The 25,402-nt window shown below is 39.9% G+C and overlaps 2 protein-coding genes across 8 annotated transcripts in view; one reads left to right on the plus strand and one right to left on the minus strand.

The window, feature by feature from the left end:
* Positions 1–4,440: 4,440 nt before the first annotated feature.
* fbxl3l (F-box and leucine-rich repeat protein 3, like) lies at positions 4,441–10,661 on the plus strand. The gene is made up of 5 exons (XM_023292182.3): positions 4,441–4,741; positions 6,886–7,273; positions 7,524–7,646; positions 7,761–7,932; positions 8,751–10,661. The coding sequence occupies exons 2-5, from the start codon at positions 6,914–6,916 to the stop codon at positions 9,392–9,394; spliced, it is 1,299 nt and encodes a 432-aa protein (XP_023147950.2). The 5' UTR covers positions 4,441–4,741; positions 6,886–6,913; the 3' UTR covers positions 9,395–10,661.
* Positions 10,662–11,035: 374 nt separating this feature from the next.
* atp10b (ATPase phospholipid transporting 10B) overlaps positions 11,036–25,402 on the minus strand; it is a 31,674-nt gene continuing 17,307 nt past the window's right edge. For 2 of the 7 annotated variants that reach the window (XM_055016651.1, XM_055016654.1), the window contains exons 6-22: positions 25,225–25,352; positions 24,489–24,741; positions 22,936–23,049; positions 22,577–22,776; positions 21,074–21,232; positions 20,011–20,539; positions 19,804–19,904; positions 19,587–19,713; positions 19,309–19,493; positions 16,918–17,185; positions 14,613–14,689; positions 14,394–14,519; positions 14,097–14,297; positions 13,884–13,964; positions 13,672–13,776; positions 13,271–13,458; positions 11,036–11,844 (exon numbers count right to left, since the gene is read on the minus strand). In XM_055016651.1, coding sequence (XP_054872626.1) covers positions 11,559–11,844; positions 13,271–13,458; positions 13,672–13,776; positions 13,884–13,964; positions 14,097–14,297; positions 14,394–14,519; positions 14,613–14,689; positions 16,918–17,185; positions 19,309–19,493; positions 19,587–19,713; positions 19,804–19,904; positions 20,011–20,539; positions 21,074–21,232; positions 22,577–22,776; positions 22,936–23,049; positions 24,489–24,741; positions 25,225–25,352 — 3,128 coding nt within the window. In that variant the 3' untranslated portion in view covers positions 11,036–11,558. Of the gene's footprint in view, positions 11,845–13,270; positions 13,459–13,591; positions 13,777–13,883; positions 13,965–14,096; positions 14,298–14,393; positions 14,520–14,612; positions 14,690–16,917; positions 17,186–19,308; positions 19,494–19,586; positions 19,714–19,803; positions 19,905–20,010; positions 20,540–21,073; positions 21,233–22,576; positions 22,777–22,935; positions 23,050–24,488; positions 24,742–25,224; positions 25,353–25,402 lie in introns of those variants that run through there. The other 5 variants (XM_055016652.1, XM_023292176.3, XM_055016655.1 and 2 more) reach the window with 5 other exon arrangements.

Below are 25,402 nucleotides of genomic sequence, written 5' to 3' on the forward strand. Positions count from 1 at the left end.
TGCGCTCAGAATCTGAGGAACTGAAGACCCAGTGGATTACTTTTACTATTACTTTTGATTGTGTGTGACAGGCCAGACCTCTGTGGAAGTTGTAATGCTGAGCAACATTCAGAAACAGTGGAAGCTTTAAGACCAATTTTAAACCAATAAACAATGACTGATTGCTGTGTTTTAATGTAGCTTGTTGTGCTGTTTGCTTCTCCTCTGCTGTCTGCATTTACTGCTTGTTGTATTTTAATATGGTTAAATTCACAATAAAGCTGTTCTCATTTGTAACAGTTTCTTTTTTGTTGAAAGACAACAGAACACGTATGGCATAGTAACTGAAATGCAGTTTATTAGGAGCCAGCAGGCACTTGAAAGCCATTTTCAGTCCCCTGTGGCACTATGAGAAGTAGGAATTGTTAAAACAATACTGCAACAGTATTACATGTGCAGTAACACATCTGCAGTACCTTTATTTTATTTTCTCTATATGTTGAGCTTTTTTTTTTGCAGAGTGATGTCACACTGGAAATAAAAACTTGTCACTCTGTGTTTTAGGATAAACATCTCTGGAATTCTGTTTGTAACTCTCATTTAACCACCATATATGAAACAGAATAAGCCTAATATAACTTACTGAAAATGTCTAATATTTTATAATTTTAGACATTTTTATTAAACACTTGTTTGTATGTCCAATAGAGAGCCTGACTGACAGACAATGAGCAGCAACTCAGTTGTAGTGTTAGGACTTATTTTTTTCAAGGCACTGCTAGCTGAACATTGAAATTGATGTCACATACGAGTATTACAATATTGATATTAACAACCATTTATTGTGTAATTAACCCTCCTGTTGTCCTCATTTACGGCACCAAAAAATATTGTTCCCTTGTCTGAAAAAATCCAAAAATTCAGCAAAAAATTCCACAAATTTATAAAAATTTGCAAAATCTTCAGGAAGAAAATTCCTTAAAAGTTCCCCTTAAAGTTTTATTTTTTTTAAAAAATCCTCAAATTTGGCAAGAAATAAAAATTTTTTAAAAATTAAAATCAAAATTGTAAATATTTTCAAAAAATGAATAAAAATCCTAAAAATATTTAAAGTGATTAGATATATAAAAGTTCTAATATTTTCTTTAAGAACATTCAGAAAAAAAATCAACCCAAATCCAGCGATTTTCACTGGATTTTGTTTGATTTTTTTTCCCTGAATGTTCTTAAAGAAACATTTTTTTTAACATTTCTTTTTTTTTCCACCAAAAAATGTTCAAAAATTTCCCAAAAATGTTGAAAATGTGGAAGTTTTCACTGTGAAAATATATATATATTTTTCCACATTTTCAAACTTTAAAATGGGTCAATTTCGACCTGCAGGACAACACGAAGGTTAATGTACGAGTTGTGTTGACCTGAATAGAGGGAGAGTCCCAGGCTCTGAAGGATTGAATACATGAGGGACACAACCAGGGACAGGTCAAACTGGAAAGATTTCACACATACACACACACCAAAAAGATAAGAGAGATTTGGCTTGGCTTGATAGTATATTTCTATTTCCATACAAGGTAACAACTAATTGCACTGAAACTGCTAACTCAAGGTTGTTTTAAGGGTGGAAACCATAATAATCCTCCGTATGAGATACCACCAGTGGGTGCATCACACCACAGCTAACAAAGGAATGAGATCAACAGGTTGAGAGTGGGAAGAGATTTCTAGGAGGGTTCTTTTTACAGGGTGCAATTCTTGGAGATTGGACGAATAGCGTGCCAAGAGATATGGACATATCTGTGCGCCAGCTAATGGGAGAACTGAGTCTAAACAATGGTTAAAAGGTGGGTACCTTTAGCCAATCACATTTCAACATTTGAATTATATGTTTGTGTTTTATAACCAATCACATTTCCCCATACTGTATAAAATGTTGTGTTCATATCAGACTTTATCCTTTTCTGGGAGGCTGCTTCAAACTGAAAAGGTCCTTGTACAGGATTCTTTTGAGACACTGATATTGGAAAATAAACAGCTTAATTGGAGAGAAGTAAAATTACTTCTATCTCAAAAAATGTACACGCTCAACAGCAGCCCATTTAGAACAGGGTTAAAACTAAAGGTTATACAGTTATATTAAAATAAACCAAATTGGTGGTACTTTGAGCTGAGAAGACATTTTTCTGTGAGAAGATCTTTAATTTGCTGGAAAAGGGGAACAATGTGGGACCTTTAGAAAATTGAATTCTTTGGTGTCTTATTTTAAATTTAATGTTACTATAGGAATTATCTGTGCTTGACGGGCATAGACTAGTGTCAGTACAATTAATATTTTGGTTATTTGGGTGACTTGTTTCAAAATGCATCTGTGTATTTGAGTGCAAGAGATCATTATTCTGACTTGTTCACAGACTTTGTGTCTTTATTGCAGTAAATATTTATGTTACATTCAGTTTGTAACAGTTGTGAAAAGTGAAGAACAAACTGGATGAAGCAAAACTCAACACATATGTTGCTCTGTGATTTTTCCTCTTCAACTTGCACTGGGACACAGTGGTTGCATTCACTCTATCTTGGACATCAGAGTTTTAGTGAACTTTACCACCTGCCTATCAGTTCTGTGATGGCCATAGGGATGGCTAATGAGATTTCAGGGCTGGTCAACGTGATGGAAGCTGCCGTTTAACTCAGTAACACCTCAATGTCTAGACAAGGAAGTTCTCTAACCAGAAAACAGACAAAGACAACATGAGGGCTGATAAGTCAGTAAAAGGACAACAGTTGGCATTATAAATCAGTAAAAAGTGTGATAAGGAATCTCTATGAGATATATGCTGTCATTCTGCAGAGTAAGATAGACCATGATCACATGGATAAGAAACAAAAGTATAACTATCCCGTTATACTGGGATTGTTAATGAAGGGGTTGAAATAATACAATAATCTATCGCAGACATCAAAAATCTGCCCATTGCATAATACCGCAGCTAAATATTGGCTGATTTTCTCTTCCAGTGGTTCTCCAAGTCAGTGTGTGCAGCATGCACCAGACACAATTAAAGACATCCATCAACAAAACATCCGGCAAGCATCAATAGAAGCGCAAACAATAGTCATGCCAATCTGTCTTCAATGAGCAGAAAGAAGTAGAATTAATCAAGTAACCAATACCTGTCACAGCAGAAATGCTGCACACCAATTTTAAAGCAATGTAAAGATTTTGTACTACTGCCATTGTGAAGTGTATAGACAATGTAAAAATGCAATGTTTTATATGTGTATATATATAAATAAAACATTTTAAGTTGTTAAAATATGTATGATTAAGGTTTAATTCTTGATCTTGATGAAGCGCTTATACAGACTCTATCAAGAGCTCTGTAAACTGACTGCTATGCCATTTGATGTCTCTTTAATTTGCACTGGGACACAGTGGTTGCAGTCACTGAATCTTAGACATCTGAGTTTTAGTGAACCTGACCAGCTGCCTATCAATTCTGGTGTGGTCACAGACCAGGAAACAAAAGGCTGGGTGAACATAGTGACATCTGTCTTCTAGTGGGTGTCCTGAGCAAAACAAAAATACTGCTAATACTAAAGTGTAACTATCATAAAAGCCGTATCAACAAATAAAAAAGACATAATTTGAGGAGCCACTCCAATCAGGTGATTTTGCTTTGAGTTCTCATGTACTTCTACATAGCTGTATTGCCTGCATGAGTAAATTGTAGGACTGAGTGACCAAAAATTATTTTTGTAATATAGAACCTGGCTGTATAATAATGAGACATCGTACCACCCCCGTGTGAGTCGGATGATCTCAGCCTTGTTATCAATATATAAAAGTTGTGTTTGTCCAAGATCTTCTTTAAGATAATTTTGAATCAATGCGAAATATTGCAATGATAAGATCTGTTGCTTTAGAACTAATCTTAAAGAACCACCTGGAAGCCAAATATTGTGTGGTTTCATAAAAATTCCAGCCATGAGAATCTTTTTTCACTACTGCAATTTTTTTTTTCAAATGTGTGGGCATACTGCATTCAACATAATACATTCAGTCAGTGCTTGTTAGAGCAATCTGTAACCTTGTGATAAATAAGTTAATATAAAAAGCTATAAATTCTACATATTATTGTGACCTTTAATGACACGGTTCATCTGCAGGAGTGTGATACTCCAGCGAGAATAAATAGATGTCATGTTTATATGTGTGTGTATGTGTGTGTGTGTGTGTGTGTGTTCATGTGTGATTTTTAAATGACCATTTTCACAAGATCACACAAACACACACTTTGACACACTGACCTACTTTCCTCGGTGCGCGTGCACACAGTATCTCGTGCTCTTTGCTCATGGATAAGGAGAACAACACGCACACACAGGCAGGGTGACCACACACACGATCACTGGTGTAAATAAATCAGTGAAGTGAAGGTAAATTACTATTCATGAGTGTACACATGCGAGGCTCCCCCTGCTGATGCGGATCTACTCATGTATTTTTCTGCATGCATGATGTTGGTGAGCAGCAGCCGAGCAGATCCATGTTTTCCTCCGATCACGTGTACCGGTTGCTCGGCCGCGCCCGTCAAGCTGTCGCTGAAACGTACAGAGCTTATTATGGGAGCTGCTCCTGCTGTCCTATATCAGCAGCAGCCAGCATTTCTCCAGTCATCCCCAGCCATGGCTCCGAGTGAACGCTGCCTTCTCCATCTGCACTGCACACAGTCCGCAGGAAAGTGCTGCTTCTGAAGCTCCTGTAAGTAACGTGCAGTTTTCCTTTTGTGTTTTCAAGTGTCGTGTTTCATTCACAGCTCAGGTGTCAGTGAAGATAAGCTGGGAAATGTTGGAGGAAAGCACGTTAAGGGGTAAGAATAGTGCTGTGATGTGGACAGCTGGGTTTAACAAAGACTTTAAGTTTCTGTAAATGTGTTCACCTGCAGCCACAGGTGATGTAGTTCAACCTGTAGCAGCCAATATACAACAATAACAACACAATATATGACAAAAATAACAATATATATACTAATAACATAGGAACAATGTGAATGATTTTAATCTAACTACGTTATATTAAGTTAATATTTAATGTGCTCCTAAAGAGATCAGGTAACAGAGCAGGAAGCTTCAAACTCAGTTGTAAATTGTTATTTTTAGGCTCGAGCCATGTCAGTGTACTGTAGGACGTCTCAGAATAGCTTTTGTTAATGAAAAGTAGTTTTTAAAAGTACATTTTCTTAACTACTTACTCTTTGAGTATTTCTACTTTATGCTACCCTTTGATTCTACAATTTATCTAAATTTATTTGATAACTCAAGTTGCTTTGCAGATATAGTTTCATATTGTATAATATGATGAGCAAACAGATACTGAACATATTATAGATTAAGGGAAATTCACAAACTACCCATCCTTCACCAGCATTACTAGATTAGTTATGATCAATAAAATATAAATATATAAATATAAAATTATTCTGAAATGTGCCATTCTGCATCATGTGTACTTTCACTTTTTGTACTTTAAGTATATTTTGATGCTGATATTTCTGCACTTAAGTATAAATTCAAATGCATGACTTTTACTTTTAACAGAAAATTGCTAGACTGTGGTTTAGGTAGTTTTGCTTAAAACAGAATAGATAAACAGAAGCCAGTAGTCATTGTTTCGTAAAAAGAACATCAGCTCACATTCAGGTTTACACTGCAATGCTGTGAAAAAAATATGAATAAACCTGCTGTTGAATGGAAAAGAGGTCTTAAACTGGTGGCTAAATTAATGCATGCACTACCTGGGAGAAAATGTGCTCATGCTGACTGATGGCACGTTTTAGGAAAATGTTTATATTTCAGCATCAGCTTCAAGTGTTTTGGCCATATTTTTTAGAGACATTTGAAAACATTATTTCTCCACTTTACCTCGTTCTACGCTTATTGATCCTTCAGCTTGAGATGAGCAGCTGCTCTTATCTTAAAAACTTGTTTTGAATCCTGTTCAACAGCCAGAGAATACAGAGAGCAGATCTTGTGCAATGATCAACGCAGAGATTTGATAAAGAGAAGAACTCACTGCATTTAGTGGAGGATTGATTTTGAAACTGTCTGCAAGCTACTCAGAATTATGAAAGCCTTTTTAACATAGTTATATTTCTGTGCATTTTGGATTTTAAATGAACAAAATGGGATTTACATATTTAAGATTTGTAAATACTAATCTGGAGCAAATAGCAATAGCAATTAGATGGATCCAAATAATTTCCACTATACAGAGTCAGTACAAACCAGTGTTTATAAAAAACATCTAAAATGATAAAAGCCATTTTCAGTAAGCTATATTAAGTTCATGCAATTTCATATATGACAGTTAAATGGGGGCTGCACAGTGGCTTGGTCGTTAACACTTTCACCTTGCAGCTAAAAGATCCCGGGTTCGCGTTCCTGCCTTCCGGGACCTTTCTACATGGAGTTTATATGTTCTCCCTGTGCATGCATGGGTTTTCTCCAGGTACTCCAGCTTCCTCCCACAGTCCAAAAACATGCTGAGGTTAACTGGTAACTCTAAATTGTCGGTGTGAATGCGAGTGTGATTGTTTGTCCTGCGATAAACAGGTGACCTGTCCGAGGTGTCCATTGACTTTGTTGCCCTAAGTCAGCTGGGATAGGCGCCAGCCCTCTGCGACCCTAATGAGGATTAAGCGGTGTATAGATGATGAATGGGTTAAATGGGGATTAACAACAGACTTCCAGAGATGTTGATTCTACAACACATAGTGCCACGTTTTTACTGCAGTGTGATATCACTGAAAACTAAAAGATATCGATTAGATAAAATAAGATAAGCAGACGTGTTTCTGCACATCTGCAGTTGTTGCAGTATTGTTTCAACTACTCCTACTTCTCAAGGTGCCACAGGGGACTGATTTGCTTCAGAATGAAACGAGGAAGAACAGGTCTCAAATCCATCTGCCAGACCTTCCCCTCCCATGAGGAGAAGGTAAAGAGACAGAAGTGGGCGCCGTCCAGTTTCTCTCTGACCCCGATGCAGGACTGGGGTAACCTGCCACACCACATCATCCTGCAGATCTTCCAGCATCTGTCCCTGGTGGACCGGGCCAGAGCCTCGTCAGTCTGTCGGTGCTGGAATGACGTCTTTCACACCCCTGACCTGTGGAGGAGATTTGAGTTTGAGCTCAATCAGCCGGCCACGTCTTACCTGCGCTCCACTCACCCTGACCTCATTCAGCAGATCATCAAGAAGCACGCCCAACACCTGCAGTACGTCAGCTTCAAAGTAAGAGCCTCCCCTGCTGTCACTCACCTCCTCTTTCACCTCCTCCTCCACACAGCTGTTTCAAAAACAATATGCGCTCTGCCTAATCCAAACCATCTGCTGCACAATCGATCATGACACATCAGCTGTCTTGGCATTAGTCGGCCTACTCGGCTGAGAGGATTCTTACACCTCCGTCTTTCCACCTCTTATTTCTACGTGTGTTTTCATCTTTTTTTCATAAAATGGTGAATCACTGCTGGTAAATCAGGTGGACAGCTGCACAGAATCTGCAGAGGCGGCCTGTGACATTCTCTCTCAGCTGGTGAACTGTACCATTAAGACCCTGGGGCTGATTTCCACAGCGCGGCCCAGCTTCATGGATGTATCCCAGGTAAGAGACAGCTTGTGCTTCATGTGCACTTCATATATGCTGCTTTCAACCCTCTCATCCAAAAAACAGTCATAAGAAGTCCTAGTTTAACCACTTTTGTTTATTCCTCCCCAGGCCCACTTTGTGTCTGCACTGACAGTGGTGTTTGTCAACTCCAAGTCTCTGTCCTCTATCAAGATTGATGACACTCCTGTGGACGATCCGTCCCTGAAGGTGCTGGTTGCCAACAACAGCGACACCCTTAAGTTACTGAAGATGAGCAGCTGTCCTCATGTCTCCCCAGCAGGTCAGCACTCCTTCAAATTAATTTGCTTGGTTTTGCTATCCCAGAGAGCATACAGGAAATCAAAGGAGAGGAAAGCATTACAAATCAGGGGCTGACTGTATCCGATTTGTTTTAACTTAGTTCTGATAATGTAATCTATCTGCTTGGTTACAGCCATCATTACTTATTGCCTGTCAACACTGAAAAATAAATGGGTGTTTCCACTAAAATCATCTTCTACTTCTTCTTCTGCTTGAACATCTCTGATTTACTTGAAGCTTTTTTTTTAATCATAAACTATGGATATTTTAAATGCTAGAAAATTTTGATTGTTTTATCAAGTATTTACCAAGAGTAACTTTTCTATCGAGCAATATATATATATATATATATATATATATATATATATATATATATATATATATATATATATATATATATATATATATATATATATATATATATAAAAGCCGAATCTGATTACTAACACAATAAAATCATGAAAAATAAAAGATGAAGTCAGGGTGTCAAGCTCTATTTGGATCAAATGCCAAAGGGAAGAGGTGGTTTTGTAGCACAGACTTCTTTGTTTCTAAAATCTGAGCTGTTCTTACATGATCAGGTGGACTGTGGCTTGATCAGCTCTATTTACTGTGAACACATAGAGGAGAAATCATTGCTGAGCATTCATCTTCTTTCAGTCCGCCCAATGGTGGTTGAGATGTATCACTGGATCAACATTGTGGTTTGACCATCTGTCCAATGTTACATTCACCACTGTGGTGATTCTTTTCTATTTCTGTAACCAGTAGTTCAGATGTTCTTCTCTGTTCCTTCAGGTATTTTGTGCGTGGCAGACCAGTGCCACGGCCTCAGGGAGCTGGCGTTAAACTACCATCTCCTGAGCGATGAGCTCCTCCTCGCCCTGTCGACTGAAAAGCACGTCCACTTGGAGCACCTGCGCATTGACGTGGTGAGCGAGAACCCCGGACAGACACACTTTCACACCATCAAGAGGAGCAGCTGGGAGGCGTTGGTCCGACACTCGCCTAAGGTCAACATCGTCATGTACTTCTTCCTGTACGAGGAGGAATTCGAGCCCTTCTTCTGTGAGGAGACCCCGGTCACCCATCTGTACTTTGGACGGGCAGTCAGCAAGGAGATGCTGGGTCGCATCGGGCTGAACTGCCCTCGCCTGGTGGAGCTGGTCGTGTGTGCCAATGGCCTGGAGCCCCTGGATGAGGAGCTGATCCGCATTGCACAGCGCTGCAAAAGCCTGACAGCCATCGGGCTGGGCGAGTGCGAGGTGACCTGCAGCGGCTTTGTGGAGTTTGTGAAAATGTGCGGTGGCAGGCTGACTCAGCTGTCCATCATGGAGGAGGTGCTGATCCCAGACAGCAGCTACAACTTGGAGCAGATCCACAGTGAGGTGTCCAAGCACCTTGGCCGCATGTGGTTCCCTGATATGATGCCCACCTGGTAGGCGGACATGAAGCCAGAGTGGAGGGCTGTTGATGAAACACAAGTCTAAAGACTGAGAACAAGGTCGACTTTAACACTGGTTAAAGTTTTACCTGATGTTCTTGTTCCACTTTCGAGAAGATTGGAAGTTTCTGATGCTGTCTCCTGTAATTATACCTGCAGTCAGTTTGATGTAAGAAGACTTTGACAAACTGGTTTATCTATTTCCATCTATCGTCTTTGTTCTATGCACTGATGTTGTGATGTAAATTTTTGGATGTTGGTGTTTCTTACATACTGGAAATGATGAGCTGCAGTTACCCTCAACCCACTAAGGATGTGGATCTGCCATCTGCTGGTTGCTTATGGTTACTTCATCAAATGTTGTTTTTCTCCCTGTACTCTTCAGAATAGTCTCAAAAACAACTTGCTTGAGTTAGTGCTTTTCCCAGCGTGCACCTCGCTCAGGCTCAAGTTAGGAGAACTAAGTGATACCGATGCAGAACACACAGTTCTGGTTGAGTCACTCCTCTTAGTAAAACACAGTGGATATTTGTGTCTATTAAAGATACATCTCAAAGTGCAACACTTTGAGTCAGCAATTTTAATTGCTTGAACATCAGTTATTCAGTTTAATGGGCTGAATTCAGCTTTAGATGTTGTGGTTTTGTTATTCTACTGAGACATGCACTGATTTTATCTGTCTGGTTCCTTTAATTTTCCTTTTTATTTGCTGTTTTTTTTTTTTTTTTTTAAAATAATTTTAATCTTACAGTAATTTGATGAGAATCTGTTGCTGCTGCACTGGAGAGGATGCCTACATTTATCCTCAAGATTAAGACAAACCAAATCTACATAACAAAATTCAGTTTTGTGATACAATGAACATCATCTGTAGTTAGGAATAGTAAAACCAGTTTTTTAAGGAGTTCAGGTATACATTTTTTAATATTATATAATATTATTTAATTTTTACTGTGATATATTTTTACTTTGTGATACAATTTTCCTTTGTGCAAAATAACACATTTAACAAGACAGGCCCACAGTATTCAGTGCCACACTGTACCATATGATGAATTAATACAGCTGTAAAGACCTGCATTGTTTTTGTTAATTTGTCACATCACTGTCAATTATTTATCCCGTCTGTTTACATGTTTTTTTAAATTGATGTGCAGCAGTTATATGCTAGCTCAGGTACGGAAGAAATGTGCTTAATTGCAACTGCTACTTCTTCTTCTTATGCTATGTTTAATTCTTAATAAAAAGTAAAGGTGTTTACATGACTTTAATGCTGCGTGTCTTTGTCTCAAATACAGTAAAGTCTGAAAGCTGCCTGCTTGTTTTCCTGACTTTGTCCCATTTGACCTTTCTGTAGCTCTTCATCTTCAGCTCTAGAGGGCAGCAATGATCTAACTGGAGGCAGTGGGAGGTTATATAAGCAGAGCTGCTACTGTATAATGAAGTATGCCAATGATAACTCAGCCCTTTTTACAAGTGGATTCGCTTGTGCACACTTCATTTCCATAAAAAAGCACCAGACTTTGTAGCTCAGAAGCCTTTTCTTATGATTCTTCTAAATTTACCTTTTTGCTTGTTTGATGTAGACGCTCCATCTGAAAGCTTGACGCGCACAAACACACACTCGTGGACAATAAAATGTATTTCCATGGCTTTTTTTTTTTTTTTTTTTAATAGCTATGCACAACATACACAAAACTACTCACAGACCAGCCCAGAAAAAAGACAAATAATGCAGGGAAATTAAATAAATAACCTGTAAACCACACGTTTTTGCCTGTCTGCCTGTTAAGGTATCTAGGTGAGAGGAATATATATAAACCAGCTAAGCATTTTGTCCTGGAAAAGTGCCACTTTTTGGAGGGGTGGGTGGCATGACTAATTGGGTTACCACTGTGTGCTGAAAACCCATCAGGAAAGTAACAGGCTTATGTGTTACTTTGTTATGAGGAGAGCAAGGAGAAGAGGGCTGTGAGTAGTTTATTGCGAAATAGACTCCAGTCATAGGGGAAGAGTGTTTCTCTCTGACTGCCTTTCCAAAATGAAACATTACTCTATCCTGGGATACATCCTCTCATGAGTCAGTTCACATATTTACATTTTTTTTTTTTGAATAAATAATCATCACAGTGCTCTTTCTTCCATCAAGTTGCCTCCATTTCTTATGTGTGCACAGGCCTCTGATAGTTTTCACTGATGACATTCAGTGTGAAATCATCCCCCATGATCTCAGCAGTGGTGGGAGACTCTGGAAAAAGGTCTGCAGGGGTCTCCAGGCTGGGAGAGGGTGGGGTTGACAGCCTGGAGCGTTTCACTTGACCTCCGCCCCTGAAGCTCCTCCACTCCTTGATCCATTGTTCTCTCTCGGAGTGGTCCAGTCGGTCCAGATGCCTCGCTTGTACGATCGGGGAGGGGGTGATAGAGTTCCTCATCACGTGAAACGTGTACCTGGGGGAGGGTGTGTGGTGGTGAGAAAGTAGGCCAGAGAAAAATATGCATCCCTTTGATGTAAATCAGAGCATTCCCTCTAAATATCAGCACTTTCAGACGCATCAGCAACAGAGAGGAAGACCAAGCTGTGGTGCAGTTGCTCCTGACCTTCTCAATTAGCATTAGTTAATTACAAATCAGAGCAGAGCATATGTGTAACACACAATTTCATAGGTGTTAAAGATCTGCCAAAGTAATATATAAATAAAATAATAATAATGCTGAACATGTTCTAACATGTGGAAAGTCGACTAGAAAGGTGCATCTACTCGAGGCCTCTCATCAAAGGTTATTAGCTGCCTCAGTGCAGAGGTGATTTGCCATCTCAGATTTTTTTTAAAAGACTTTTTGGAGTCCAAAATAAAGGTTAACATCAGAGAGAAGTCACATCATCTCATTCCTTTATAAATCTTGAGACCCCTCTGGCTTATTGTTGGAAACTACTGTACTAGAAAACTCAAACAGACAGTATACAGTAGGAATTAAGTAGAAATAGGAGGAAATCTGCCATTTATGATTGTTCAAGGTATAACTCTAAAGACTACTTTAACTTATCTGACCCTATTTTGATGTTGATTATCTGTTTGCATCATTTTTCATGCAACATGACAAAAAGTCATTGCTTGTTTTCTTCATTTTGTATTAGTGTAAATGTATTTTTAGACATTAGGCTTTTAATATATATTTTCTGACCTTTTAAATGCAAAACAGCAAACTGATTAAGAAAAATAATCATCAGCTGCAGACAGTTTCTGCTCTCTCGTAGGTTGTCTTATGAAGAAAACCAGGTTTGGAGCACATTTAAAATTTAATATCCTGACTGACTGTAAATTCACCGCATAGCTCTGTAGGCTGCTCATTTTCAGTCTCGCTTTTCCCAGTGCAGTTCAGTGCACTACCTAATAAAAACTTTCCTCCAGTAGCTGTTGTTCTGTTTTCACTTTTTATAGACATCACTGTAAAATTTGTTGACATTTCCTTCCTGTTTTTTTTTCCCACTTGCAGCAGTATATATATATATATACATATATATATATATATATATGTATGTATATATATATATATATATATATATATATATATATATATATATATATATATATATATATATATATATATATATATATATATATATATTTACATCTTAAGTTATATGACCCGTATATATATATATACGGGTCATATAACTTAAGATGTAAATAGTAAGAAAATGAAAGAAATAAGGAGGGAAGGCCACATTATGATGCTTATAAGATCTACAGAGATGTGAGAATCACTATATTACAAAGGACCCAATAACGAGACTCTGTGGCAACACATTAAAGCTCTGCCCCCCGCTGGGTGTAAAGCTTGACAGACACCAGGAGGAGAGCGCTGATGGTACCTGGGCAGTAGAGCCACCACAGTGGAGATGAGGCAGATAAGGTAGAACATGGGGTCGGCCATCTGGCTCTGGAGGATCCAGTACGGGTTGGATGGAGGGTTACAGGTGACGCAGATGGCGCTGTAGGCGAGCGTCACAACGAAGTACAACGCCACACTGCCCAGCATGATCACCCAGTGGACCACCGTCTACAAGACAGTCACAGACACCAGTCAAGCTAGTAGAAAAAGATTCCTGGCAATAGTTTAACACAAAACTAATTCTGTTTTTCTACAGATAATTGCGAGGTCTATTAGTATGTGCAGTTTTAATACACACTACCTGAAACTACTCAAGAGTTTCGACTCATTGGAGGTATATGACTGTATGTAGAAGTAGATATCCATCGGTTCAGCACTCACCCAGGCTTTGATCTCTATTGACAGATGCAGCAGGATGGTAAATAAAGAAATTGTGTTCAGAGGAGTTCCAAAGGTAAAAATATCAATGTCTGAATCCTGGTAAGCCTGAGGGCAAATGAAGTATGTTGTCAAATTTAAGACAAAAAGAGAGTTAACTAGTAATTGACCATTAAAGAGTAATGACAGAGGGACTAGTTTAAGGTGTCTCTTACCAAATATGGAATAAAGAAGCACACCAGGCTCTGATAGAAAGCATCAAGGATGGAAACCCAGAATGTTGAAAACTTGTATTCCTAAGAACACAACCACAAGTTTAAATACATAAAAATTACTCTAGCTCATTTAGTTCTGTAAACCTGCAGCAACCAATTAGATTTTCCCTCTTCGAACAAAGAGCTGCACTGTTGTTTCTGAGTATCACTGACCCCTGCACCCTGTCCAGTCCTGTACAGCTCAGGAACTCCCAGCAGCACCTCTGCAGAAACATCTTTGTCCATGATCCCAAACATGATGGGAGGTGCAGAGGTGAAGAAAAGGTTGAAGAAAATCATCAGCCAGTAGTCGATCATAGCCGTGCCGGAGAATCCGCAGAAGAACTGATACCAGAACAGCAGGTTCACATAAGCCTGAGAAACATATCAAACAACAGATAATTAGAAGATGAATCAGTGCAGAAGGTTAATGTAGACAACAAAGCTCTCTAGTGCAGCTAAAACACTCACCACGTTCTTGTAGAAGAAATAAATTATCATATTGGCCAGTCGAGTGTAGCACCAGTGTCCGTGGACCAGGAGAAGTTTTTTCAGGTGTCTGAAGCGAGATATGGCAAAATCGCTGGCCATAACCGCCTAGCAATGACAAAGAGGAGTCAGAATATGTTTGGAACTATGATAAAAGTAGAAGAAATCACATCTTTGAAGCTAAAACAGGTGAATGCCAACCTGCATCCCCTCCTGACCAGATATCCCAATGCCAATATCAGCTGCTTGGATCATGTTGACGTCATTTGCACCATCACCTGAAAACACAGAGTGAATATTAACACACCAACACACACACACACGCACGCACGCACGCACGCACACACACACACACACACACACATATATATATATAATTGTATAGAATGTATAGAACATTTTACTACTATTTCAGCATGAATATATTTGGGAATTTACCGCAAGTTCAATACATGGCTACAATCTCTCTATAACATTTATTTACAATATTCACCACCTTTTAGGTCCGTTTTAGGTCTCATTCAGTGATGAATGCTCCACATTGTTCCCAGCTAGTTGCTAAAACGTCTTTCTGCTAAACAGGTGGTGGGTTTTTAGAACTTTTTCACTGAAAACACAACACTGCTGTTGCCAAATATGATGCTATGAGAGTGATTAGAGTGAAACCAAATTGCAGTAAATTCATCACTAGATGTAAACTTTTTTGTCACATTTGATATATTGCAATTATAGAAATACACTATATTGCCAAAAGTATTCGCTCACCTGCCTTGACTTGCATATGAATGTAAGTGACATCCCATTCCTAATCCATAGGGTTCAATATGACGTCGGTCCACCCTTTGCAGCTATAACAGCTTCAACTCTTCTGGGAAGGCTGTCCACAAGGTTTAGGAGTGTGTTTATGGGAATTTTTGACCATTCTTCTAGAAGTGCATTTGTGAGGTCACACACTGATGTTGGACCAGAAGGCCTGGCTCTCAGTCTCCGCTCTAATTCATCCCAAAGGTGTTCTATCGGGTTGAGGTCAGGACTCTGTGCAGGCCAGTCAAGTTCATCCACACCAGACTCTGTCATCCATGTCTTTATGGACCTTGCTTTGTGCACTGGTGCACAGTCATGTTGGAAGAGGAAGGGGCCAGCTCCAAACTGTTCCCACAAAGTTGGGAGCATAGAATTGTCCAAAATGTCTTGGTATGCTGAAGCATTCAGAGTTCCTTTCACTGGAACTAAGGGGCAAAGCCCAGCTCCTGACAAACAACCCCACACCATAATCCCCCCTCCACCAAACTTTACACTTGGCTCAATGCAGTCCGACAAGTATCGTTCTCCTGGCAACCGCCAAACCCAGACTCGTCCATCAGATTGCCAGATGGAGAAGCGCGATTCGTCACTCCAGAGAATGCGTCTCCACTGCTCTAGAGTCCAGTGACAGCGTGCTTTACACCACTGCATCCCACGCTTTGCATTGCACTTGGAGATGTATGGCTTGGATGCAGCTGCTTGGCCATGGAAACCCATTCCATGAAGCTCTCTGCTGAAGCACTGTTCTTGAGCTGATCTGAAGGCCACATGAAGTTTGAAGGTCTGTAGCGATTGACTCTGCAGAAAGTTGGCCACCTCTTGGCACTATGCACCTCAGCATCCGCTGACCCCGCTCCGTCAGTTTACGTGGCCTACCACTTCGTGGCTGAGTTGCTGTCATTCCCACACACTTCCACTTTCTTATAATACAGCTGACAGTTGACTGTGGAATATTCAGGAGCGAGGAAATGTCATGACTGGATTTGTTGCACAGGTGGCATCCTATCACAGTTCCACGCTGGAATTCACTGAGCGCCTGAGAGCAACCCATTCTTTCACAAATGTTTGTAAAAGCAGTCTGCATGCCTAGGTGCTTGATTTTATACAGCTGTGGCCACGGAAGTGATTGGAACACCTGATTCTGATTATTTGGATGGGTGAGCAAATACTTTTGGCAATATAGTGTATCTGTTACTTTCAGTAACACTATATTTAATTTTACAAGTACAGAACTTTGTCATCCAAATGTAACACAACACAACCTATATTTTCCATACAGATTAAGTATATAATAATCCTAAAGGGGTATTGGAACTACTGTACTTTTCTTTTATTGCTTCTGAGAATCACAGAACCAGTTCCACACAACAATGGTCAATTTTGATAAAAGTGGACCAAAATTACTCACACTCGGAAATTAAATATGATGAAACATGTAATGACCTCTATATTGTGAAGTTGGTTATTTATTTAATATTTTTGTATTTTTTGTGTGTTTGATATATCAGATTTCAGTCACTTCACAATTTCTTAAAACTTACTGTTTCCATACAAGTATTTTTGTTTTGAAAGTGCTTTGTGTTGAAATTCAAATTGAATATGAATAAATTCTGAATTAAGTGAATGAGTGAAGAAAGTGTGGAGAAAAAAAGCTTTTTACAAAACAATGTGATGTAACACCAAATATAATTTTCTTTCTCACCAACAGCGAGCGTCATGACCTTGAGTTTCTCCCTGATCACTTTCACCACTCTGCTCTTCTGTAAAGGTGTGACTCTGCAGCAGAGCACAGAGCGGCAGCGCTTGGCCAGATCCACAAAGCGCTCCTGCAGGTCTGGTGACAGAGCCATGGTCAGGGTGCGTCCATCAATCACCAGAGCGATGTCCGGGCATGTGTCCACGTTACGAGGGTCTTCGCCGTATCTCCTCACTTCCTCCAGGGTGCAGTCCAGGATGGATGTGCACGTGATCTGAAAAACCACAGCTGCTTATTCAGCTGATGACATTATTATCATCCATCCATCCATCCATCCATCATCTATACACCACTTAGTCCTCATTAGGATTGCAGGGGGGCTGGAGTCTATCCCAGCTGACTTAGGGTGACGGCAGAGGACACCCTGGACAGGCCAAACAATCACACTCACATTCACACCTAAGGATAATTTAGAATTACCAGTTAACCTCAGCATATTTTTGGACTGTGGGAGGAAGCCAGAGAACCAGGAGAAGTATTAACATTATCTGTTTAATAAAACTTTCCAAGTACAAGCTAAAAGGGGTGGTTGCGGAGAAATTAATTGATGATTTAAGTCATTTTTTAAACAGTAAAGCTTAAGTTTGCTCACTCTGGCCTCTTAAAAATGAAGATTTCCTGTTTTTCTTTGTCTAGTGTGACAGCCAACTGAATGTCTTTGAGCAGTTTTTCAGACAAAATAAACACGATGAAGATGTAATTTTGAGTTTTTCTAAACAGTTATGGACAATTTTCACTACTTTTCAACCATTTTTAAAACAAACAATTAACTGAACAATCAATTGAAAAATATATACAATAAATAAATAGAAATAACCCCGCAGCAGGGTGCAGATTACAGTATGTGCTCGTAAAATAAACAACATTACAATGCTGTTGGTCACATTCATGATATGTGTGTGTGAGCAGTTACAAGGCTCTGGTCCCACCAGACTCGTAATTGTTGTGCGTAAATAACTCCAGTCTCTTAGCCAAAAGGAAACATGATTAAAAAAAAGTTTAAAAATAGGTTGTACCATATTTTCACTCCATCTATCAAATACTGGCTAAATTTCATCAGGCTTTGTAGGATGATGGTTGTGGGAGTGCATCTCTCAAGTGGTCATCGGTAAAAAATAGTTCATTACTAATATGCCTCCACTCTGGATTATGAGAGGAAGGGTATTTCCTCTGAGGGTTGAATATTAGACTGTAATTAGATATGAAAGCATTAGTTATTGTGTTGGGAGTATCTAACTCCATTCATCATCAGTGACTACTCCATCTGAGGGGAGAACTGCAGCCCCTTTGTTTCAGAAAATTCCTTGTGTATCCATTAGAGCTGACAGGTAATTTTGGTCTATTTGAGGCTGAGGATGATTAGACATGGTCAGGTTGTTATGAAGGGTTCATTCCTGTGCTACCAGATCTTTAATGACCTCAGAGAAGCAGAGCCCACCAAGACACCTTATCTTTCTCTGATGGAAATGTGAGGGTTGACCTTTAGCTAAAAATGTAAAAGTGGTCAAAAAGGTTCAGTCATTTAAATTGGAGGAAGACAAGCTCACAGGCGAGACCTCCTGAAGCTGCTGCTTGGAAAACACACAACTGATCACGGGTGACCATTAAAAAGGTCAGTGCTGCCCTCTGAAACAAGTTGTATATGATATGTGAAATATAAATTACATCATCAATCTTAATCTGTTTAAAAAGGCCAGTGTTCAGTAGACGGTTTTGATACTCATTAGATACTAAAGCTCCAGGTCTTTACAATTTTTAGCTTATGATTAATGAATCTGAAAATGTCCTACTGTGTACCTCTTAATATTTGATCTATCTCTTGACATGTATAGCACAAGTTACTTGGCAATCACAGGACTATGAACCAAATTTCATTCAAATTTTATATTGCTTCATGCAGATGATGTTTTACTTTATTTTGACAAATTCTGCCAAATCAGAACTGGCTTTATTAGAACTACAGCTGGTTTACTTCAGCACAGTTAAATTAAATCTGATATTACAAGTTTGTAAAATACAGTACTTTTCTTTCTTTCTAAGTCTTAGATGTCATGATTGATGAAAATCTTGCATCTGTGCAGTAAACATTATGATACAAACAGCAGCAGACTTGAAACCGTGAACTTGGCTGCTAGTTCTGACTATACATTTACCATAAAGACCTGAGAGTAGAGCCAATTTTCACATCTAACTCCCAGCAAAGACGTACTTGACCATTTTCTTTCATTGTTTGATTTCCTGAAACTAACTCTATCATTCTGTACAAAAAGGCAGTAAATAAAAGCAGGTCTGAGTCAAATGACCAACCTTCAGTGAGGCACACAGCATACCGCTCACCTTGCTTCTGCAGCTCATGTTAATCACCAGGTCTTCCTCTTCCAGTAGCCTGCAGGCATAGCCAATGTTGACAGCTGTTTCTGGTTTGTCACCGGTCAGAACCCACACCTGGATCCCAGCCTCCCTCAGAGCCATGATGGTGTCGGGGACGTTCTCCTGGAGTCGGTCCTCGATGCCGGTTGCCCCTGCAGTAGGATGCACAACCACAGACAGGCCTCATTCACACACTGATCTAATCACACAGACATACTCTAAGTGTTGTGAAGGATGTGTGTTACCTAGCAGAGACAGGTTTGTCTCTAGTTGCACAGCAGTATCCATGATGAGCTCTTCTTTGTTATCTATAGCAGCCAGCGCTCTCTGTCTGTCCACTGACCAGCTTTCATACACTTTTGCACTCACAACCTGCAACATATGCAGAAACAAGATGATAATGAGTTCTTGTCAAATGAGGAAATGAAACGCTGACAAATAACAGCACATCAGATTTTCTACCTTCTTTGTAACACACAGTGTTCGGAGCCCTTCCTTGGCATAACAGTCAAGGTGATGCTGAGTATCAGCTGCTGTATTCTTCTGTTTACCACTGAGAGCCTCTAGAGGTGATATGATACAGATAATTATATAGTTTCATTCTGAATTATGAAATGACCAATAAATGTAGTCTAAATGTACTTTCACTGTACTTTCATCTCCACATACCTGCATAAGGCGTACCAAGTAGCTCCATGATGGCATAGTCTGCTCCTTTAGTGTACAGCACATACTCTTTGGTGATTGGGTGTTGCACCAAAACAGACATTCTCTTCCTGTTGGAGTCAAAGGTCAAGGTGTCCAGCACCTTGAACACCAGGTCCTCCCCAGACGGCAGCCTCACCGTCACGCTGTCAGGGGTGCGGGCCAGCAGAATGAAGCCATATGCCTTGGCTGCGTAAACCAAGGCGGCCTCATCTGGACTCTCTGCCTCATACCTCAGATTATCTGAGGGTGCCACAGCCTTGTCGCTCTGTGATGCAGCATGGAGGGAGCATGTCTGGAGCCCATAGCCGCCCCCATTCCTCTCCATCTTAACAGAGGGATGAAAATGATCCTCCTCTACAACTGAGCTCTCTGAAAATGTGCGGTTCCTCTCGGGCTTGCGCTTGCAGCATGAAGAGCCGGAGTTTTTCACCAGACTGGACAACCTTTCCAGCAGATTAGTGCTGTGGCAGGAGCGTGGAGACACACTCACCTGAAAAAGTGAAAACAAAGAAGGAATTTGGTACATTAGGACATTTTATCTCATCACACATATGGCAATACACGAAACCTCTAAAAACAACTTTGCCATGTATTTCCATTTCTTTTTTGTGCATTTACTTTTAATTACAAACTCAAGGGGGCAAAACACACAGATTTGTCCCATCTGTCAGACCCAGAATTTTTACAACTGGGGCTTTAAGGATGAAGGAAAATTAGTAGTTGCAACTTCTGAATAACTGAGGAGAATTTTAACTTTTTTGTTGTGTCTGTTCCTGATTTAATTACATGGATTTCTATGTAGTCTTGCAGCTTAATAGCTGTTCAGCAGGCTGGCAGAACTACAGAAATCATAAGACAGTGACTAATACCGTTAAAAGATTCTGCAAAATGTTTTCTTGCAGTCGGTTTTACATGTTCAAAGTTGCAGGATGCTGGAAATTTTAATAGGACAAATCTTTCCTCCATCTTTTCTCTCCTGACTGTGCCCTCCATCTCCACTTCCCATCCAGAGCAAAACGCTCACCCTCCGTCTCTGAGCTGTTGCCATGGAAACCACCACTGTGTTGCAAATGGCAAGAGCCAGAAAAAAGTCCAGGTAGGGATCTGTCTTCCTGCTGCCGCTGCTGCTCTCTGCCCTGCTAATCTGCTGAAGCAGCTTCTTGTCTGGAATCACCTCAGTTTCCTGTTGGAGTAAAAGTTAATCAGTTTGTTAATTAAAACGCTTGTGTTGATAAATTGTTTCCTGCTCGCATTTGACTTGTGGGGGATTTGCAGAAAGTTTTATAGATTTCAAACTTTTCATCCAGTTTTGTTTGCCTGTGTGTGGGGAGGGATTACAGTAAGAACAGAAGGACAGAGGGAAGGGAGGAAGGTTTCATTCATACAAACATTATGATCTGTTAGAGACGCAGCATGAGGAATGCTAAAGATGGGCTCTGACTGCCTTTCTGGAATAAACACAAGACTTTTTTTCTGTCTCAGCCTGCATCTCCTGGCCTCTGCTCTCTGCCTCGGGGACAAAAATAGGCACGGAGATACTGTACTGTATATCAAGATGACGGTGACTAATCTATAGTGCATGTTTATAGTTTATGTGATATCAGTGGTCTGTGCCAAATGGTGCTCAGCATGACCATATGTCCCGTCACAGACACGGGCAACTTTGAGCCAAAATGGATGTGCTCATCACTGACACCTAGCAGCTTGGCCATCTGCAGCGGGGACTGGGACCATGAGGCCTTTTGACACAAGGATGGGTCAGATTTGGGTAAAAAAATGGCAGTTTGACGTCTTCCAAGTGTGGATTCAGATGTGGTGAGGAGGGACATCCTTATTTAAAATGATTCAAAGGTAAAAAGAGAGTGACTTTGTCTACTGTTGATATACTAATCGGTCTTATTCTTTTCTGAGTGCATGTTGTAATAAGTTTCAGTCCTCATTCACTCTGAACAAACTGTAGTTTAGAGCCTAAACAGTTAGAAAGTCTGACTAAATGGTTGCCTGAGTGGTTATATCCAACTGCCACTGTAGGCTCCATATGTGAGATGTTACCTGACACAGATGTACTCTCAGCTAATTGTCTGATTGCAATCATGCCTCACATCTGTTGGTCTTCATCTCTTAAACACCAACAAACACAGCTTATCAGAAGATAAGTGTGTATGGGCACTGAGCCCTATGCAATACACAACACTATTCTTTTATTCTTTTTTTAAATCTATTTATATTTATTGCTGCAATATTTTAAGACACTTTTTTAAAAAAAAATCTTAGCACCTCGTTGTTTTATAAGAGGGTATATAGTCTTATTTATACTACCATGCAATGGATGACAACAAAGTTCATCTCAGTCTAAATCTAATGTTCAAAATCTTTACAGCAGCTTTATTCCAGTTAATTATATAAAAGCTCTGTCATGTTTGATTTTAGACCATTTATTTACGCTTCCCTGTGATTATAATATCAAGATAGGCAAAATAAATAAATATATATCTTCCTTTTCTTGTCGACTGAGCAATTATCATACCAGTGGACTGCTGAAGGCCACATCGCTCTGAGCAATTCCCGTGACCTTGCTCCTGTGTCGACTGCCACGGCGCTGTGTGGTGTCTCGGGGGTTTGTGTCCTCAGCATCCAGGGACCAACCAGTCTGCAGGGATTGTGGACGCTGGTCGAAGATGACCTCTTCCTCTGACTCTGGTTCACCAAGGACAGCTAGGCGGATAGCTGCAAATCCCAAAAACCAAATTTGTTTGGCTCAGATGTGGTCCAGCAAGTTTTACATCAACCTGGCCAGGTCTACCACAGTGAAACCATAGCAAAGCACAGAAGTATGAGTGTGATGATTTGGGGCTTCATGAGTGCAAAAGGTGCTGGAGAACTTACATTTATGGATGGCGCCATAAGCATTTATGGAGATACCAAAATACTGGCTGATAAGATGACTGCAGAAACCTGGCAGAAGAAGAATATCCCAGCAATGTACTGATCTAAAGCACACTGCCAAAGGCACACAAGAGTTGCAAAAGAAGAAAATAAAAACAATGAACTGGCCAAGTATGTCATCTGACTTGAATCCAGAGAACACCTCTGTGGTATTTTAGAGAGAAAGATAGACAAACACAACCCCTCCAGCAAAGAATAGCTGAAAAACAATAGTCTCTAAAGAACGGCAGAACACCACTCCTAAACTTTGGTATCCTCCCCATCGTGGACAGATTTTGTCCTAAAAATAAATTGCATACTGACTTTTATTGCATTGAGGTCTTACACAGAGGTCCGAATTTTTATTTAGTTAATCTAAACTGTTAGTTTTTCCATTTTACATAACAGCTAATATCTTACTGTTCAACTCATGTCCATCTGATGAGAGTCACATAAAGCAACTCCAACAACAACTCAGCATAACTGGAAATAAGTTGCACATACAAAGCCAACTAGGAAGTTCATACTAAGCGAACAGGTAACAAACATCTCTGAATGAAAACATGTTATGCACTGATTTAAAGCTCAATGACACCTCAACACAAAGGAAAATAAAGCTGACTATTCTTAAACTGTCCCCACTAGTATGACAAAAAGTACAGTTGATCAGGAGTTAACATAAATAAATCAGCCTTCATTTGAGCTGAATCTAAAATCACATTAATGTTACATACAAAAGCTGGTTAACACACCAGTGTTTGTATGCCAGTGTGTTGCAGCACTTATGTGGAATGTCAGGACCACTGAAATGAACCATGAGTGTATTTATCAACTTTCTTGTAATGAACTGAAGTATCAGAGAAATGGAAAATTTGACCCGTTATTGGTAAATTTATGTCTTACTAATGACAAAAGTGAGAATCCATTCTGTGCTAACTTCTGGGAGTGTGCCACAATGAACATCAACTTTTTTTATGTGTGATTTATTTTCATTGAAGTTATAAACTGGCAAACGAACACATCATAATTCCTGGAGCAACACTGATCACAGAGCTGGCAGTAAACTCCTGAGTGAATATACTGTACTCCAGAACTATTAATGTAACGCTTTACTTGAGGGGGCACTAAAAGGAGCCGTAATGGTCAGGTAATCATGAAGTAATGAGAGACTGCTTAATAAGTACTCAGTGCAAGGTGTCATTTTGCTTGGTGGGTGTGGGGGAGTCACAAAAAACTGTGACTAATGATCAGGTAATGAGTGATTAATGAATGGTTACTAGTTTTGTGCTGCTCGGTGGCTGATTCACAGTTAATCAAGAACAGCTCATGAAGACAGTGGTCAATATGTGGACTAATCATTACATAATAATTAATTATTATAGTATTCCCAGTTTGTAATAAGTCATCATTTTCTATTATATAGTCCTATTATTTTAGAGCTACTCACAATTTTATATACAATATTGTAAGTAACACTAAAGTAGGGCTTTCTATGTGTCACTGTAGAGGTTTACCGTTTTCTTTGTGTGGATACTCGGTACCCATGATGGAGCATCGCCGAAACACCATCTTGTTCTCGGTGAGGGTTCCAGTCTTGTCTGAGAAGACATATTCAATCTGTCCCAGGTCCTCTGTGATGTTCAGAGCTTTACATTGTATACGGCTATCGGTCTCCTCATCGAACAGGTCAGTGTCATTAGTGACGAAGAAGATCTGACCGATCTTGACCAACTCAATGGACACGTAGAGAGAGATGGGAATCAGGATCTGGAGAAGAGAGTAGAGGAAAAGAGAATGGAGGAAGGAAAGGAAAAGGGTAAAGAAGATGACAAGGAGAGGCAAGAAGAGCAGTGATGGAATGAAAAAGAGAAAGACTCACAGTGGTTAAGGAAAGTAGAAGACAAAGAAAGTAAATATGTCAAGTGGAGAGAAGTGAGGTGAAGGACAAAAGAAGATGTCAGACAAAAGAAAGAGGCATAAACAGCAGAGAAGAAAGTGTTTAAGCAGAAAAGAGAAAAGAAATGACAATGATGTAATTACAGGAGATAGCAGAAGTACAGGGAAAATGTAAAGATGAGTTAAATACAGATATTGATAAAAACAGAGAATGAGGCAGAGAAAACGAGGGAAAAAGGTGAAAGGTAACCCCGAGAGGAAAGCAGACAGGAGGAGAGAAGATTAGTTTAATGACTTCAAAATGAATAAAAACAGTCTCCCAACACTTTCTGTCAGACGGTCAGGCGGCTCCACCTGCAGCAGGATGATCAAGGTGAAGAACATGTAGAAACCAGACAGACTGGGACTGTCCAGGTGACCGCTGCTGTCGGGGACCAGGTAAGGAGGGATGCCAGGCAGCGCCTGCAGCCATAAGAAGTGACCTGCATGTATGAGGACAGCAGGATTAATCACACTGACTGTTGAGCAGAGA

Source organism: Amphiprion ocellaris, chromosome 13, assembly GCF_022539595.1.
Source record: "Amphiprion ocellaris isolate individual 3 ecotype Okinawa chromosome 13, ASM2253959v1, whole genome shotgun sequence".
Taxonomy (NCBI): domain Eukaryota; kingdom Metazoa; phylum Chordata; class Actinopteri; family Pomacentridae; genus Amphiprion; species Amphiprion ocellaris.